Source organism: Phyllopteryx taeniolatus, chromosome 4, assembly GCF_024500385.1.
Source record: "Phyllopteryx taeniolatus isolate TA_2022b chromosome 4, UOR_Ptae_1.2, whole genome shotgun sequence".
In the NCBI taxonomy this organism is placed as follows: Eukaryota; Metazoa; Chordata; class Actinopteri; order Syngnathiformes; family Syngnathidae; genus Phyllopteryx; species Phyllopteryx taeniolatus.
In genome coordinates, this window is record NC_084505.1 from 28766806 (window position 1) to 28785824 (window position 19019).

The window sequence follows — 19019 nt, forward strand, 5'->3', positions numbered from 1 at the left end:
CTTAGATATTATTATTATTATTTTTTTTTTTTTCAACAAATCAACTCTTCATATTTTAGTTATCTCCTTGCCGCCTTTCCGGAGACCCAGCAATGCCTCTACTACTTCCTTGGCTAACCATTTAAAAAGTAAGGTAAGGAACCTCAAGGCCCACACAAAGTACAGGCTCAAAACTTTAGTCCCCTGAGGAAAGTGCTGCAATAGCTTACTTAGTAACTGCAACGGAAAGTCTTGCCTCGGAGTCAATATGTTCCCAGATGAGCTTGTCCAACATCCAAATTATTCCTGAAAACCTGGGCCGAGATGACCATTCCACGGCCCGACTCTTTTATACAGTACATATGTTAAGCAAAGGAGACAAGCCTGCGGCCACTGATGGGCCACAGCTCATTTTCCCTGGAGAAGAAAGAAGAGCGGCACAAATCATTCCTCCGTCTATTTTACTGGACTGCGGCTTTCATTGGGAAGCTGCTTTGTTGCCTGCTGGCTCATAAATAAGCACCAGTAAAGGTGTAACTCATGATGCAATAGGATTCAGTTTTTTCAGGTGTACTTGCAACATGTGCAGTAGTCATAAACACAGCTTCCACAATGTTGACCAAGGTGTGTAGTAGAAGTTACAGTGCTGGGACGAAAACTTTGGAACTAGTGAGTTACACATACAAGTTACCCTCTTGAAAATGTAGTACTAGTTTAACTTCTTTAATTACTTTCCCAAAGTAATATAACTAATTACGTTTGAATAAATTTTGATTACCTTTCTTGATTTTGAATTAATGCATCCAAAGGACTCCTGGATGTTTCCTCTAAAAAAGTAGATTAAAAGCGTAGCTCATTATTTTGGAATTAACCACATATTTGTTCTTTACATAAATAAACTGACAACAAAACATGATGAAATGGAAATAAATAAGAAAAATGCGTGTTGCATTACATCTGTACAGCATGTGGAAAACATCATACCATATTGACCTAATGACAAATGTCCAGTTTCAACAATAGCACTTCAAATGACAACGGATGGAAATTATGAAGATGAAACTGTTCAAAAGTCAATGTTCTTTTATGTGTCCAAAAGTTCTAACTATACATTTTGCGTCTAACATGGGCTAACCTTTTCAAAATTTCCGGTATAATCAATCATCTAATACAGATTCCACCAAAATGTGGCGCTTCAAGGTCATATTTGGAAAACCTGGCATGTTTGAGACACATTTTTAGTCGACATCTTGCTTCCTAACACTGTTTTTGCATCGAAAGTGATATGAAGCTAACGCTGACTTTGTTATCATTTAATAGGCTAGGCGTACAAAGACACACGGAAAATTGGCACTCGTTCCCCATTTTATTGTATGCTATGTGAGTTACAGCTAGCCTATCTAAGCTACTAGGCTACATATATATTTCATCTTCATACTTACACGTCGTCTCCTGGTGCACCGACAGTGTTTGCATGTCATTCCAAAATTCTGTCGCTAGTATGAGAGGTGAAAGAAAAAGCCTCAAAGCTATGTAAGTAATTTATTTGTTGGCAAACAACTTTCACTGTTACAACAAATATTAGTTATGAGATCATTCAACTTGGAACCCATACAAAAAGAATAAATAATCAGCAATAATATCGTAATAATCAACATGATCGTAATAATTTAAAAAAAAAAAAAAAAAAAGAACCACCTAGTGCCACTCTATTTACTCCTCCATAAAGTCAGCTCTCTTTCCTCCAAGCTTGTTTTTGCTTTCTTTCAACCGATAAACAGATAAATAAATAATTTCTCTCTTGGGGAACTTGGAAGGGGCTTGTGGGAAACGTGCAAGCTACTCTTAATACACTTGAAATTTCCCTCCTAAATAAGTAAACATTGGCTTTGACATTAGACAGTGCTGCAGTGTGCAGAGAGTTCTTTCAGTACATATCAATGTTGTAAAAAACAAAAATTGGCATTTCTTTCTGGTTTTTACTTTGGAGAAGGACATTTGTTCCCAACATTTGTTCCGTACAATGACATGTCGACCGGTACAGCTAGGTTATGTCAAATGCTAGAATATTTGGCAATAAAACCGATATGCTTCATATATAAGTTGCTCGAAAATACCTGGTGTGTCTTTCTCACCCAGGTGCCCCCAATGTCCCCCCTTGTGCCTAAACGAAGGAAATGCATTATTAAATGAAAACAAAATTGTCTGAAGACTCCACGTCCAGTAAAAGCGTTCCCATGGTAACCCCCTCCTTTTTTCCCCTTTTAATTACACAGTGTAAAATATATAACAATTTGCAAAATGTTAGCATGGTGTCACTATAAAAGGACCAGAAAGAAGTGTGCGTAGGGTAAATGCATATTAGTCAGAGTGCGAAACTGTCTCGATGAAAGATTGTTCCTTATCCGTTCTGTCGTCCGTACGTGACCAGAACCAAAGGAAACAGTTCCGAAAAGTTCCACAGACAACTGACAAATAAGAATTGGTCATATGCAACATTTGTCTGTGTATTCTATACAATACATAGAAATAATTTGATTATTTCATCATTTCATCGATAACTGAAGACTTGTACAGAAAAAAAGGAGAAGAAACAACCCATTCTCACACCCATTCTTTTTTTTTTTTTTTTTTTTGAACCTATAGTCTCTTGGATTTACAAGCTCTTTTCTTTATTATGAGCGGAATAAACAGCAGCCGCAATCACTAGAACTCGCAGGAAGGAACAAATGACACCAGCCTGGACACGACTCCCGTTGAGCAGATATGAACAGGAAGAGAATTGAGAACATCAGAAAACATATGGGTACAGTTTGGTTGCTATTTTTCTTTTTTTTTTTTTTTCTTTGATGGTATGTCCCCCAGTTGATTGGCAGGTCGTGTGACGAGGCCTAGCCCGTTCATGTTGTGGCTTTGTCCTTTGCCATCACGCAAGAATGTATCTTTGAAGTGGCAGCGACCTACGGATGCATGGATGATTCCTTTCACTGGGAGGACGGCTGTCGGGGGTTGGGGTCAACCTCAGTTGTTGTAGTAGTGGAGACTATACGATATGCTGGAGGTCCACATTAGAAGACTTTCATGTCTAATCCAAGATTCCAATTAAGCACATAGAAATTACAGATCCCTCCCCACTTCTCACCCTTCCATGTTCTAGGTTCTGCTCCTGTTTGATATTCACAAAGTGTCTCCCAGCGTGACAATACATTCAGCCCCCGTATTGTCCTGAACCGTACACGTTACACGCACGACTCAGTCCAGGGGCGGACCTGGTCGGCCTGTCAGTTGACAACACACAAGTGGAAGGTTGTGAGAGTGGGCTCAGGGAGGGATAGGAGTCTCTTGGTGGGCTCTATAGACTGGTGACCAGGTGGGAAGGGTCTACAGGGGGCTCCTCGGGCGACGAGTCGGACTCCTCCTTGCTGCCGGACACCATGTATCCGTCGCTACCTCCACGGCCCATGTGGTAATAGCTCTGCAGCTCGTGAAGGTGGTTCCGGGAACCCAGGTTGGGCATGCTCTTGTAGTAGACGTCATCTAACTCGGGAGCCGTGGCGCTCTTACAGGGCTGCAGTTCGCCAGAGCAGTCTTCCTCACCGTCTGTTAAACCGTTCATCTGGCCGTCCGGAACGTCCGTGAGAACCGGCATGCTGGTGTACAGCGAGTCTCTGTGGTTGGGCGAGTGCGTGTGCTCGTCAGTGTGCTCATTGGTCAGCAGCGGGAAGAAGCTCTCGCTGGTCTCCTGCGGGATTCGGCGTGGCCTCGAGTAGCTGTGTGGCGGAGGCGGCGGCGGGTGACTGTCGGGCGGAGGGGGGCGCGGCGGCAGGAGGGGCGCGTTGGATTCCTCTCGGATTATCTCCAGACCCAGGTTCTCCTCGTGGGGGAAGGCTGAAGGGTTGTCCAGCACCATGGGGCCTCCGTCCTCTTTGCTGTTGCCCATGCAGCCGCTGACGCCGCTGCTACTGGAGCTACTGCTACCTCCTGCCATGCTCCCTGAGGAAAAAGATGTGTGGTTAGAATTCAACTCTTCATAATCAAAAACACCTTTTAGCTGTGCTCCACAAGAGTATCTGTTTTATATTCAAACATTTCCAGCTAAATTCATTGTTTTATCAGCTGAACATGTAAAACATTACATGAAGTTCCAATTCTATTTCAGTGCCAGATCAAAGTCAAGAAGAACGAAACAATCTAACCCAGTGATTCTCAGTGTGATACGAGTACCATTAGTGGTACATGCGCGCCCCCTAGTGGTATGCAAAAGAATCACTGCATAAGTACAGTTCAATTGTATTTAACTTGTAAGTTCAACACAATTGCATTTGTTCCTTAAAAACTGCGTGTTTTTAAACATGTTTCGGTATGATGATGACGGCATGTATCATCAATTTCTCAGATGGTCAGGTTAGGAGGGCGGCACGGTGGACGCCTGGTTAGAGCGTCAGCCTCACAGTTCCGAGGACCCGGGTTCAATCCCCGGCCCCGCCTTTGTGGAGTTTGCATGTTCTCCCCGTGCCTGCGTGGGTTTTCTCCGGGCACTCCGGTTTCCTCCCACATCCCAAAAACATGCATTAATTTGAGACTCTAAATTCCCCGTAGGTGTGAATGTGAGTGCGGATGGTTGTTTGTATGTATGTGCCCTGCGATTGGCTGGTAACCAGTTCAGGGTGTACCCCGCCTCCTGCCCGATGACAGCTGGGATAGGCTCCAGCACGCCCGCGACCCTAGTGAGGAGAAGCGGCTCAGAAAATGGATGGATGGATGGTCAGGTTAGGAGGTTGGCTCACTTCGAGGTCTAACAATTTGCAATTTGCAAAAGAGAGATTTTTTGCTTTTTCTTTGGCTCCCTGTGGCTTTTTTTCCGACACTTAATCAAAGAGGAGCATCCTCAACAAAGGGTGTTGAAAGAATAACGTGAGAATATACAACAGTTACACAAATACTGTACTGCAGTAAGATCCAGCATCACCATACATATTGTCACTTGCCATGTGCTTAGTTTGTGTTTTTATGTTTTTCTCTTTACGACTTCGTTTCACACTTGTGTGATTTATGTGACGGTGTATGAGGCCCATCTGCGGTGTGAATTACTTTTGTGTTACACCTTTGTCCATAAACCTAATATTAAGTATTTGGACGTCTTAATATAAACGGTACATAACTGATTTTTACACTTATATTCTAAGAGAGATTCTTAAGAAAAACATTGCCTGTCAGTTAAAATGTATTTCTATTTTCAATATTTCCTGTGGGGAAAATTGGAGGTTGACCATAAACCTGCAAGGAATTGTAAATGAATTCTTAAACGCAAGCAAAGATGTTGCCAGCAGTCTGAAATCAACACAAAACCGACGCCGCCCCCGTCAGGATGACAACTTGTTAATAAGTCAGCTGGGTGGGTGGGGACATACTATAGCTTAACACGTAGCCACCGCTACGCCACTGAGCCACAAATATGTAGGCGGTGAGGAAAGATGGAGCCGAGGTTCCTAGTTAAGCTCTTCATATACAGCCAAGATAAAAAGATGACAAGATGAATTCAAAATAAGAGGTCACCTCCGTTGGCCATGCTACTGTTGACCAGTTTGTTCATCAAGTTGTGACTGCGCTCGCTGGTGACCCTCTCGTGGTTGTTGAGATAGGAGGGGATGTAATTGGAGGTGAGCTCCTTCAAGATCTTTTTTTCCAAGGTAGTCTCTTGGTGGTTGCTATGGGTGCCGTAGCCGCCGCTCCGGTCTAAAATTTGCACACAGTCACTCAAGTATTCGCTGCTGGCCATGCTGTAGTTGTTGCCGTGGTTACCATTCAGAGGGAGTGTGTCCATAACACTGGAGTCTCTTGCGTTGTTCAGGATGCCCTCTGAGGTACAGAGGATAGAAAGTGAAATATAAAAAAAAAGATTCAAATATTTTAATGAAGTAAGTGGATATCTAAAGAGGAAACATATTAATTATTGTGTAATATATTAGAGTTTGCAGAGAATTTAGTATTAACAAGTAGCAATGATATTTTTCAAGACTAGAAGTAATTAAATTGTTTAATTATTGTAGTGACAATGTGAGTTTTACAGCAAACTAAGTCAAAGTAACATTAAACGTAATTGAATCAGAAGTCAATTTAGAGGAAAAATGTATTGCATTTTCACTCAAGCCACTCAAATTTCTTTAAAATACAAACTGTATCCCTACAACATTCTAGAACTACAAAAAATTTGTTAAATGTATTTTCTCAGTCAGCAAATGTACAGATTCTGTATAAAATCAACTAAACCAATGAAACGATACTTTGCAAAGGCTGAGAGCCAAACTAAATTTGTTCTTGGCAGGAGAGTAACAAATTCGCTTCAGAAACGAGACATGAGAAAAGGAAGTCAATGTTATTGAAGTATTAATTTAGCCCGTACTTGTGTCTCGGTAAGATGCTATTGGATGCGTGAAGAAGAGAGAAAAGAGAGACAAAAATGTCAGGTCAGACATCAGAACAACAGATGAACAGTAATTGGATGCATGGTTAAAACACTTTTTTTGTTTTACAATGTTGTTAGCAGATTGCTATATGTTATTATTTAGTCACCATAGTTATAATACAGAATAAACATCACAAAAACACTCTACAACACATGCACATATCCAAAGTGAGTATTGCATGGTGCAACAAGTTAATGGTGGGTTCCAAGTATAGTGAATGCGCCATGCAGTGTTTAACTGTAGTGTAAAATGAAGTAAGGCCCTTTCACACTGTACTTAGCGCAGCGCAGCACGCCGTCAACCAACCCATTCATTGGTTATGTGCTACCGTGCCGCCGAGGTTGGCGCCGCGCGCGATGGGCGCCTCCTCGCTAATTGAAAAATGCTTGATTCGAGCGCAGACTCTAAATGAGTTCCTTAACAGTGCTGCGTGCTGTGACGACATCCTCCTGTGTCCAATAGGAGAGACGGTGGAGGAGTGATTTCAGAGCGAGACCAGCAAGAGATTTGAAGGAGAGTTCTACAGTGGAACGAGCATGGAGGAGAAACTGGAGGAATCCATAATTAATGCGGTGTCTCGGTGTCTGAGATCTGGGACACAAGACAGATGTCATACCGTGACGTGGTTAAAAAAAAAGGGCACAGCCATGGAAGGAGAGCGCCACTACTTTGGATGTACCACGTTTGTTGAAAGTGGTAGGTCTGATTTCAGCTCTCTGCTTAGCATGAAGCAGTCTTAATGGGGCTGTAGCTTACAGGCGAGCCTAAACTCCCCCAGATCCTGCTGTGCCATTACAATCGGATGGGTCCACATCCTTCTTTTAGCTGCTGCTCCTCTCCTCCTCCTTAATGTAAGCAAAGCCTGGCCTTTCTGTTATAACAGCAACAAATACATACTGCTGAGCTGCAGTCTACTTTACCCCCAAACCAGCAGGAAAAGGCACCAGGCTAGTTCCTGTCTGGTCGCTTAGCAACCAGTGCCAAATACAGGCTAGCTTGCGCTGTGCCACAGTCGTCCCTGCGCTGTCTTGCGCCCTAACTTGTGGTGTGTGCCGCGCAAACTAAGTGCAGTGTGTAAGCGCCTTTAGTGATACAATAATTTGGTGACAGGAGCTCCTGAACAGCAACTCTGTCAACCAAATTCTTAATGACCAATTAATTGTTTTTTTATATTTCGATACAAATGCCAATGATGAATTAATAAATGATCATGCCTGTCCCTATTGCAGAGTGATTTCCCAATTTTTTCAGTCAGGAACCTTAACCACACCACAGAAGCCAACGTCACAATACAATAATCATACCAAAATGAATGTAATCTACTTTTGCTAATGCACTGCATGCTGTACATTAAGAATAGGAACATCAGCCACACCTTGGGTGTTGTACATGCCCACAGCAGGGTTGTTATAGACTGCAGAGTCCCCCAGGAGAGTGTTATAAGGATTGTTAGTACCATGGGGACGAAGGAGAGCATTAGTTATAAGATGATTAGCCATGGTTCCTGGTACAGGCAGATAGAGAAAGGAAGGAGGGAGGGAAAAGCAACAGCCGAGTTAAGAGAAGAAAAAAAAGGAGGATAGAAGCATTAGGAGATTGAAGGCAAGAGGGAGCATGTAGATGTGGCACAGTGGGAGTAAGTGCAGCAAGAGTTGGGAAAAGATAAAGAACGAGTGTGTGGAAGAAAGAGGGAGAGAAGAATACAAGTGAATCAAACGAGCCAAAGCAATTTGAGGTGAAAGCCTGAGAAAAGCAAGTCAAGTCATTCCTGCAGCCGAAGGTCATGGCAGGGGGAGGAGACACACATTGCTGGGAAAACATGTTGCTGCATTTTATTGGGATTGTACAGCGTGTGTAGAGCTACATGAACAGCAAGTACAGTGAATGCATTCAATTATTTTCAAATCCTAATGTGTCAATAATATGACCTGGAAACTGTATGATAATAAAAAACAATATAAAATGTATACGCACCCTGAAACAAATTATTTGCTAAAGCACCTTTTGCGATGATTATTTTTGGGCTGAAATCAAATCTTTCGCCATGTAAAATATGAGATTGTATAGTTCAATTTGGACTCAGAATCATCGGTATTCAGTAGCGCATTTTATGACAGGCTTGGACACAAACTCGAGGCCCAGGGGCTAGATCTGGCCCAACACATGATTCTATGTGGCCACTAAAAAGTGGAACATGTGCGTCAACTTTCCATTATTCTTGCTTAAATCTGTACCGAAATTTTTAATTGTCATATTTAATAAATCATGTTGAGATATTGCATTTTTTTGTTAACACACTCCCCTTCCCATAACTTGAACAATAGTTGAACAAATTAGTCGTCTTCAGATTTCAAAACTAGTTATCCATCAATTTGTTGCGTGTATGTAATACTACGATGAGGCAATGAAACATTGATATGGTTTCACAGTCAGAACGGTCCTTCGAGGGAAACCGTAACTACGTCGCCCGCGACAAAAATGAGTTTGACGCCCCCTGAATAGATGAACAGCTAAAGAATCTAAAAGACTAAAATATTGTTCGAAAAGGAATTTTACCATTCCATAGTATCTAAAAATGCACACTGTATTGGTTCAGCAGCTCTCTGCACCTCGCACTATATAGTGTACGGTATGTGTGAAGAGGAGGAGGAGGAGGAGGAGGAGGAGAAGGAGGAGGAGGAGGAAGAGATGGCTATGGAAGCGGGGGTTGTTAACACCTCCTTCACTAAGTGTGTGATAATTCAGACGTTGACACTCCGCGTCTGCTTTAGCATCAATTTGTCATGCTAAGCGCTTATTAGTGGCCAGGAGGAAGAGCGGGCCACACCTCGACTTTGAGACAGACAAATGGAAGTGTGAGTACATTTCACTGTTTGGATGACACACACTTCCTTAGCAGCGCTGCTTTGACCTTCACTAGAGGGCCGGCAATAGATATCACTGAATGCACTGAGCGACGCAGTACGACACGTATTTGTTAGATGTCAGCCGAACAAAGATGGCCACAATGTGTTTTACAGGATATCTTAAATGTTCTTATTCCTTCCACAAGTAGTTAGAAGCACAATTTAAATGTTGTTCATCTACATAGTAGGACAGTTGGTGTGAAATTGAAAAAGGACACCATTTTTGTTTTCTAAAAATATATCTCAAAATCTCCAAAATGTAATGCACTCTAAGTCATACAGATAATTAAAGGATTAACTCTGTTTTGCAACACTTTTCGAAAAGAAGGACCACTGTCGTGCATGATGTCACACTGGAGGTCAGCAAATATTGGAAGACCCATCCGTACCCGATCCGAATACAGTTCAGCGAGTGTCACGCCATTAACTGTCGGCCTTTTGCTCTTTCTTTGGCTTTCTTGTGACACTTATTCCAAAAGGAATATTGCATGCTTCCAGTGTTTATGACCCTTATGGGACTGAATATAATTAAATAGAATAATATAAACCGGAAAGTGAATTAGACCAGCATCACGATATGAGTCGCCACTTGCTATCACAGAGTGTAACGTATTTTGACTATTAATATGTGGTTGACTTATTTTTACACTTTTACACATATTTAAAATAAATAATGTTATACATGTCTGCACAATAAAGGTTTTAGGATTATGACACTTTAACCTGGAACAGATTATATCTACTGTATATAGAAATTATTTTGAGCTGTCGACCAATGCCTGGAATTGATCGTGTTCAACTGCAGTTACACTGTGTATATATATATATATATATATAGTATTATCAAATATCTTTTTTTAGCATTATTGTCTTTCGAAAGGAGGAATTCTTGACTTTTAGGTTGCACAGGCAATCTTAATTTGCCAGAGAGTGCAAAATGAAACAAAAATTCAGTCTTAAAATAAGTAGTTATAAATTGTGATGAAGAATATTATGTTGAATGGAAGCATCCTTGCTATTTCATCAAATAATCCGATACAGTATGCACCCTACTGTTGAGATGAAGGCGTTATGCGTTCTGCGACCAGTAAAGACAATATGTTGAAAATGATGGGGATGCAAATGTGCGGTATCACACGGTTACCTCTGTTAAGCGTGGCGGAGCTGTTCATGTCCCCCGCGATGAAGGAAGACTCCTGTTTCCTCACTGTGTCATTCCACATCCGCCTGATTCGACTCTGCGCACACAGAAAAGGAAGCCAGACGGAAAAGTGAAGATGAAGGAAGAAGTCGTGTGGAAAAAAGGAGAAGCCATAATGAGGAAAAGTAGGAGGAAGAGTAACAGTGGTGAGTCAAGGTAAAACTAATTTGCACAAAAAATATATCTAAAAGTGTGTGAGGGTGTTAAAAAAGGGCCATTTGCATTGCAAAAAGGCAAATCAACAATCAGCAAAAAAGGGATAATAGGAAGTGGGATCAAAATAAGAATCCGTCTACTCCATTTACATTTCAAAACAGTTTGCCAGCGTCTAATGCACGTCGATGCACAGCTGTGAGTCGAGGCCGAGGCTAGCTCCACTTTCACCTCAAAATTAACGCAAAATGTTCAGATAAAAGACGTTCATTCCAATTATGACAAATTGGATCGACAGTTGAAGGTGAAACGCAATAGCCCGAAAGTCTGCCGGCGTGCAGCTGTCTCACCTGAGATTCGGCTGTGCTGTAGCGTCCAGGTGTGCAGGCAGGTAAGCTCACCTGTGAGCCTGTGGAATAGCGACCAGGTGTGCGAGAGGTGGTGGTCTTGGAGGAGGAGATGGAGGTCTCCACGCTTTTGCCGCTACAGCAGTGAGTACGCAGACACTTGCCGTACTCTTTACGCACCTGCAAAGGGGTAAGATAGAGATTGTCAGTGGAAATGAATGTAACAATAACCCAGCCACTGACCTTATTTTACATAAGAACCAGTGGTGTTTTATTTGAAGAAAAAAAAAAAAAAAAAGCAAAACTACAATACTCCTAATTTCTAATGTGCAGTGTATTATAGGAGTACTATATAGTATGAGTACACAACATGTAATTCTCTGTTTTATGTTTAGTTTGACAAAAAAAAAAAAAAAAAAAAAAAAAAAAACAATAGCAACAAAGGCTTGAAAACCAACTTTTTGAAGAATTGTATACAATTTGGGCACGGTGGACGACTGGTTGGAGCGTCTGCCTCACAGTGCTGAGGACCGGGGTTCAATCCCCGGCCCCGCCTGTGTGGAGTTTGCATGTTCTCCCCGTGCCTGCGTGGGTTTTCTCCGGGCACTCCGGTTTCCTCCCACATCCCAAAAACATGCGTGCTAGGTTAATTGACAACTCTAAATTGCCCGTAGCTGTGAATGTGCGTGCGAATGATTGTTTGTTTATATGTGCCCTGCGATTGGCTGGCAACCAGTTCAGGGTGTGCCCCGCCTCTTGCCCGATGATAGCTGGGATAGGCTCCAGCACGCCCGCGACCCTTGTGAGGAGAAGCGACTCAGAAAATGGATGGATGGATGGATGTTTACAATTTGCCGAACTGTTGCTTGCTGTGAGGTGAGGTGAGTTAAGTTCACTGCCACCATCCGGCCATCGTAACTCAAATTTGTGTACACAAGTCGAAGCAAAATATCAGCCGAACGATGGCTCGTATCTGGAAAAACACCTAAGTTGGGTCACTTGCATCTCAAAAAGGGACCACTGTAATTCTATTTACAATATTGCCAATGGTTGAAAACTTATTCTTAAAGTTTTGATCAGCATCTTGGAGGAAATTAAGGCTGCACTGTATTTCATTCTAACATTGTGTTCCAAGTAAACATAATAATTAGCAGAGAGTTTCGTCTCTGCTAATTTAATTTCATTTAATTTGGACTCAGTTGCAAATATGATCCTTCACCTACCTCACTCATTACGTACAGTTTGTATGAAAGCTTGAAGATTAATTGACATTCGTGGCTGAGCATTTAAACAAACACATCGATGTGACTCCCATCTGGAGGTCTTCTTTTTTTTTTTTTTTACGTCAAATAAAAGATAAATTTAGTAGAACATTGGCTGAAAAATGTGCTTATTGCAGCAAGAAAGCTATAACGACTGGAGTGGACTGTGGCCACTCAGTCTTCCCGCAGCTTCGGCGGGACAACAATAACGTTGGCTTAATTTGATACTGTATATTACCCTGTGAACTGCTTTTCTTGCTGAGGTTTCTTGAACAAACATCGACTCCATCAAAATGTCAGCGTTAAAGGATTAACTTTATAACTTTCCCCATTAACACAGACCCAACTTTATTACTGCATTTGCAATGGCCATATTCCTCCAGGAGTCATATGATGCACTTGTACACACAGAACATCTGCATTTAGATCCTAATCAAGTTAGAACAAATAGCAGTGTAATTGCTTTTTAACAAGCCTGTTGGATTGGCAGCCGTGTTTTGCCGCATGCTCTGTTTGAACAGCTGTGTGGTGAGCCACTCCGTGCATCTTGGGAGAAACCATATGGGCCAGGAGCCAAAGAAAACCTCAGCACATCTCTCGAGACACCTGATCTGATGGCCTAACACATACCATCTCGGACACACGCACAAACTCCCACACACACACACATCCAAAACCCAAAACCTTCTACGGGACTGCCGCCACATTAGAGAGTATTGAGTATTTGGTGAATTTTATCGCCATATCCCGCTCCTCTTTGATTCTCCCAGGCACTGACAAAGTGTAGGAGGCTGTGGAAATATGACAGGATGTGTGTGTATGTATGTAGGCTCCTCCTGGAAACCACATGTAATTCAAATTGGGAAAAAATATATCCACTGTGTATATATAGTATATACAGTACAACAACAACAATGGATCGGGCCAATGTATTGTGTTGGGGGAAAAAAGAACAAAAAGAGGAAAACCGTGTGATGTCGTCACTGGTGCGCAGGAGATGTTTTGGGTTGTCCATTCAAGGAGGGCTTGAGGTATGTTCACCTATTTTTAAACATAATTCAAAACATAACATTATGTAGCCCAGTAAGCTAGTGCTAGCACTAACGTTTGTACGTAAACATGCCGCCGTTCTGTCGAGTCATGCTGTAAAGCTTCAGTAAACATTGGTTCGTGCGCGTGAATTAAAGTTCACAACAGAGACCAAGTATGTTGACAAGCAAGGGAGGCGAAGCGCTAGCCACAATACGCAATCCTATTGGTCTACATAAAGGTGCGCTGCATGTTTGATTTATCCAAAAATCAAACATGCTAGACTTTTCATTTTGTCGTAGGGCCAAATGGTTGGTCGTGGATTAGGTCACACTACAAGAAGTTTTGTCGTTCCTGATAAAACTATGTCAGACTCGATCCGGGAAATCGCCCGCGACAGCAAATCAGGCCAATATCAGGTCTAAAATCCTGTCGTCTGATGTAGGCATTAGCCCGGTTACCAATCGGATATTAAGTTCATGTCGATAATTTGGGCATCCTGATCGCTGTCTTCAATCCTATCCATTTATATGAATCTGCATCTTACTCACCTTCTTCTGCAGAATGCAGTGGAAGATGAAGATGAACATGCCCTGCAGCGAGTTGAAGATGGTGAAAAGATAAGCCATGATGACAGTGCTTTCATTGATGTACATCAGCCCAAAAGCCCAGGTGAGGCCCAGCAGACATAGCAGGGCTATGGCCCCAATCACCCAAGACCTGCAGGAAAAGGAAGATCTTTGAGTCATGCTTTTCCCCCCCCTTGTGTTGCACTCGACATACTTCAGACTTTGAAAAGAATGATTATTCTCTTAATGTGTTGAACATAAAGGTCAGTAGTAGCCATGGACAATGGACACCTATTACAGACAGTGCTTTTCAGTTTGCGCTCGGCTAACCTTATCTCTGGCCCTCGATCAGAAATGCTCTTCAGCCTACTGTGATGAGAAAGGGGTGAGAGAGGGTTCACCAAAATCCCTGACAAAGTTGGATGGAGAAAACTAAGAGAGCGCATCAAACTCTTAACAGGAGGCAACAAACAATACAAACGTGGAGGAAGGAAGGAAGGAAGGAAGGAAGGAAGGAAGGAAGGAAGGAAGGGAGGGAGGGAGGGCCATGAGGTCGCTGATAGCATGCGCTATTCAGAAGACTTTCTGAAGTCTTTTATGTAATCAAATTTTATAGACGTTTTCAAGTTCAACTAAATCTTCATCTTCTTTACCGCCGAGCTTCATCAGGGTCAGGGGTTACTGGGGCTTTTCCTGGCTCACATTTCCACCGTGCTTCTGTTTATTATATAAACTAGATTCTAGCAGTCTTATCAATTAAACATTATTTAACCCCCGCTAAAAAAAACTAAAACAAAAAAAACATCAGAAAGGACAAGTGAAAAAGATTGATGGCCAAGCTCGAGCCTGCTTTCTGACTGTCGCTCCCTTTCTCTGGTCTGAATAACTTGAAGGCTTTGTTAATGTGGTGCTCATTTTACTTTGCAAACAGTACAGCTTTTTGTTTTATTTTTAAGCTTAAAATGGCCTGTTCCGAATTTTGCTCTATTCCTTGTTACTTTCTCCTGTTATTTTTTTTCTTCTATGCAGACATACGGAGGCCAGCCTGGGAAAGCTTGCGCTATTTATTTTTCATACGGTACTGATGTTCTTTTACTTTTCAGCTTAAAAGGTTGCCGCATTCTTACAGTGCCGAGTGCTACTTTTTAGCTCGAATTGGAGCTGCTGTAAGTTCTGCTCTATTCTTCTATGCAAATGTGCAGTATTGACATGCTAATTTTGCAAATTGGGACTCCCTCAATTCAGTTTCCATACAGGATGGAATGTTGTGGCTTTTTCTCTTTAAATTGGGCTTGCTCCAAACTTCGCTCTATTTCCTTTAATTTTTGTCTTTTCCACATTTTTTTGACAGCCCCTTTAGCTAGTCAAGTAGCTAAAATAATTGCAAACCCTGCTGGTTGCTGCCTTGTCAACTCTAGTCTCCTTCCATTGTATACGCCGGCATACGGTGAGTGTGTCAGCCAGTTTTCTCAGGGCGTGCGTACACCCTGTGTGAGAATTCAGTGGGGACATTGTGGCCATGCGAAAGTGGCATTTCCCAACTAAAGGTTCACCGTTTCTGGTCCGCTTCAGCTTAGATAATAGCCTCTAATGTGACTGGCCGACTGGACAGTGATCAGCTCTCGTGGAAGGGATAGAGACACACGAGGAAGGCGGGTGGGGGGTAGGAAAGGATATTAGCGAGATATTAGGAGAGAAAAAGAGGAGTGTAAGTGAGTGCGACTGAGGTGATTGATTTGATGTTGCCCTCCATGGCACCATTCAGGCGAGACATAAGCGCCAATAAAGCCCGTCTGCCGACCCTCTCCAATAAAGGAGCGCGCTCATCCCTCATTCCTTCCCTCCGTGCGCCCTCTCTTCCCCCTTGGTGCTCCCTGAAGTCAGCCTCTCAGCTGCTTCCCCTCGCTCACATCCAACCATTGTAATATTTCAACAGCACATTGGGCAAGTTATATGGGTCAAAGAAACAGCTCACAAATGTCACACATGTTCAAGTAATTCATATTCCGGGGAGATGAGTAGACACGGCCGGGTCTATTAAGAAAGGGAAGCGAATATGGAGCTGCTTCTACAGACAAATAAAACGACAAGCAAACCAATCAAAAATGTCTGCGGGGAGATGTTGGAGCATCTTGATTGGAGAACGGCCTTACCAAAAGACAACGTATGATCTCTTGAAATTAAAGCGACAAAGAGAACAAAAGGGAATGAGACAAAAAGGGCACAATTATGATTAACGAGGAAATGAGACATGACTAATAGAGCCAACTAGATTACAATCTATTCAACCTTCAGCGTACTCGGAGAAAGAGAGAATGCCATTAAAAAAACGGGGGTCCAAATGAGTCGTATTCTTTAAACTGCTCTTTGATTTTCATCATTCATCAGGTCTTTTGATTACATCCCCCCTGAAAGGCACTGGAGCAAAGATCACGTGGCTGTGCCTTAATTTCTGAAATGCTTCCCAGCGCTCTTGCCAAAAAAGAAGGCGGCAGTGGTGTTTATGAGGAACAACAAATGATCAGACCATCTTGTAACTGACTTCAAACATCGTGCGCCGCCGCACGTCGACAGGGCGGCCACCGCTGAGCCGCGGCATATTGTTCAAATTAGACTGAAACCTTTTGTCTCGAGCGTCGGCGGAATCAGAGAATAACACAGTCGTGATTAGTTAGCAGAAGAAGACGGAGACGCAGAGCTCATCGGAAATAAAGTCATATTTTCAAGTAACGTTCTCAGAGGGTCATATGCAGACAATAATGATGTGACTTTCAATAAGAGGCCTCTTGAGATGATGTCAGGCAGAAATTAGATGTGTTTCAAGCAAACATGCTGAATTAAAGAAAGACAATGGGCATTAGATAGGAAGGAAGAGTCACGCATGCGGGCATATTCCACTTTGGGGCTGTACAGTAAATGTGTAGCCAGCATCCACATACACACACACACACACACAAACAGGTCAAATGCAGCTCAGGGCAGAAAGACAACAATGTGGGGGATGGTGGACAAAAATGGTCTCTTTTTTTGTGAAACATAAAAAATTAGATGACTGGCTGAAGGATGAGCAAATGCTCACAGGGTGCCCTGTGAACATTATTTACATCTAAAACTCACTCATGGAGATATGGAAGATATATATTGTCTTGTTCCGTATTGTACATTTATAAAAATGTGAAAATTCACTGACCACATGTGTACAATCTAATTTCATCCAATACGACAGCAATGTCAACATTTTGTTCCCTTACAGCGCATGATTTTGATTTTGACACGTGTACAATCTAATGTCATCCAATACGACAGCAATGTCAACATTTTGTTCCCGTACAGCGCATGATTTTGATTTACCCTGTCAGTAGTTTGCGGTGGTGTAGTAAGAATAACTTGGCAAATACAAAAATTAACGATTCAATACAATGCTAGGATAAAATGTATGAAAACGTTTGCAGCTATCGTTATTACGCAATGCAGTTTACACCACAGATTTTTTTTCTGAACAGTTCCCAAAAATGTGTACAATATGCATTTTCTATACCAGTTATCCGGTTGAGGGTCGCAGGTGAGCTGAAGCCTATCCCAGCTGACTGGGCAAAAGGCGAACTGTGCCCTGGACAGGTTGGTATAGAGTAGATTTATAGTATATTTACATTGGGTTATTTTTCATAAAAAATATAGTGAATATCGCAGGGACTGGTCCATTTTAAAGTGCAAGGGAACTTACCAAATATGGTAGTAAAGCTTGAATGAATACTTCTCTGAAGGTGTCACAATTGATCATTACTATCTTGTTAAAGCAGATTTGGTACAGCTGGTATTGGGTGACATTTTATTGTGCATGTGTACCTAATGTGGTGGCTGGTGGGTGAAGTTTACAAACAAACAAACAAAAAAAACTTCATTTTGCAATGTGTTGCACATTCTGTAAAGGCAGTGATTCCCCCCCCCCCTCCCCCCTCTGTGTTGCTGGGCAACTGCAACAAGTCTAGATGTTGCCAAGTGAAGTCACTTGCTTCAATAAGTCAATTTTTAAGGATCAAGCAGACAATACATAATGTGTTGATGGGCTTTAAAGCTGCTGGTAGGTGGATTCTTGCATACAGCAAGGCCATCTTTTCTCGCTTTTTCAAACAAAAAGTGATTTAACCTTCAGCTGAAGATGTCTCAGATATGTTATCTCACATTCTATGTATTGATGCCCCTTTCTCTTAAAGAACATGAGTGTGCACCATCAGCAGGTAGCAGGACTGAAAGTATACTTACTTGATGTTGTCCAGACATCCAGAATCTGGTTTGAGGATGGCTGTATGGTGGAACATCTTATAAAGAGCGATGCCAAGGAAGATTACATTGAGCTGAAACAAACAGACATGACGCTAGTTAGTTCTGTGGGCCGAGTCAAACCTAATTGACTCTCAAGCAGGGCACAGGCCAACAGTAGCTAGTATGGTTGCACCGTATCACTGCAGTACAGTTCACTTTCTGTGCTGAAGCCTAAGAACATCCTGCAGTCGTTACAGCCGTTCAGGATCACTGCTGGCGGACATCTCCAAGTTCCGCAGTTGCCGTTGGTATTTTAATAAAGACGTCGTCGTGCTACATCGCTGAGGCTGTCTGGTTTCGCAGCGAGGGTAAAGTCTGCACACGACACCGGCCCCTCTCATAATCTCACGCGGATCAGCAATAGCATGGCTGACTTCAAGACGAGCACAGCAGTGTGCATTCCGGCATTCATTTAATTGGGAACATGTCCCATTGCTACCATTCCCTTTATGTGTGTATTTTTTTATTTTATCTGCCTCAGACAAAAGCTCCAATTCTCTGTACAAGTACTACATGAGTTCTTCGTCTTAGAAGAATTGGCTGACAAATTATGAAGGGATATTACAAATACCAAGACAATGGTCACATGTGCTCCTCTTGTTATATTGCACTCTGCTGGCACTTTGTTGAAGAAGCTGTAGGAGTTTTCAGATGTTTGCGTTTGCAGGCATGAGTAAAAATGGAAGAACGCATAACTGTTGTTGCGTACGTGGGGCTCCAGATAATGAGCTTGAAAAAGCTTCTCCAGCCAAGTGTACAATTACTGGAACCTGCGGAGACACC

The 19019-nt window shown here is 42.3% G+C and overlaps 1 protein-coding gene across 20 annotated transcripts in view; it reads right to left on the minus strand.

Moving 5' to 3' along the window:
* Window positions 1-1507: 1507 nt before the first annotated feature.
* Window positions 1508-19019, minus strand: part of adgrl3.1 (adhesion G protein-coupled receptor L3.1) — a 149442-nt gene continuing 131930 nt past the window's right edge. For 2 of the 20 annotated variants that reach the window (XM_061771367.1, XM_061771349.1), the window contains 8 exons: window positions 18177-18268; window positions 13896-14064; window positions 11108-11233; window positions 10497-10590; window positions 7822-7950; window positions 6383-6400; window positions 5536-5838; window positions 1508-3972 (listed from right to left, as the gene is read on the minus strand). In XM_061771367.1, coding sequence (XP_061627351.1) covers window positions 3332-3972; window positions 5536-5838; window positions 6383-6400; window positions 7822-7950; window positions 10497-10590; window positions 11108-11233; window positions 13896-14064; window positions 18177-18268 — 1572 coding nt within the window. In that variant the 3' untranslated portion in view covers window positions 1508-3331. Of the gene's footprint in view, window positions 3973-5535; window positions 5839-6382; window positions 6401-7821; window positions 7951-10496; window positions 10591-11056; window positions 11234-13895; window positions 14065-18176; window positions 18269-19019 lie in introns of all 20 variants that reach the window. The other 18 variants (XM_061771348.1, XM_061771346.1, XM_061771364.1 and 15 more) reach the window with 16 other exon arrangements.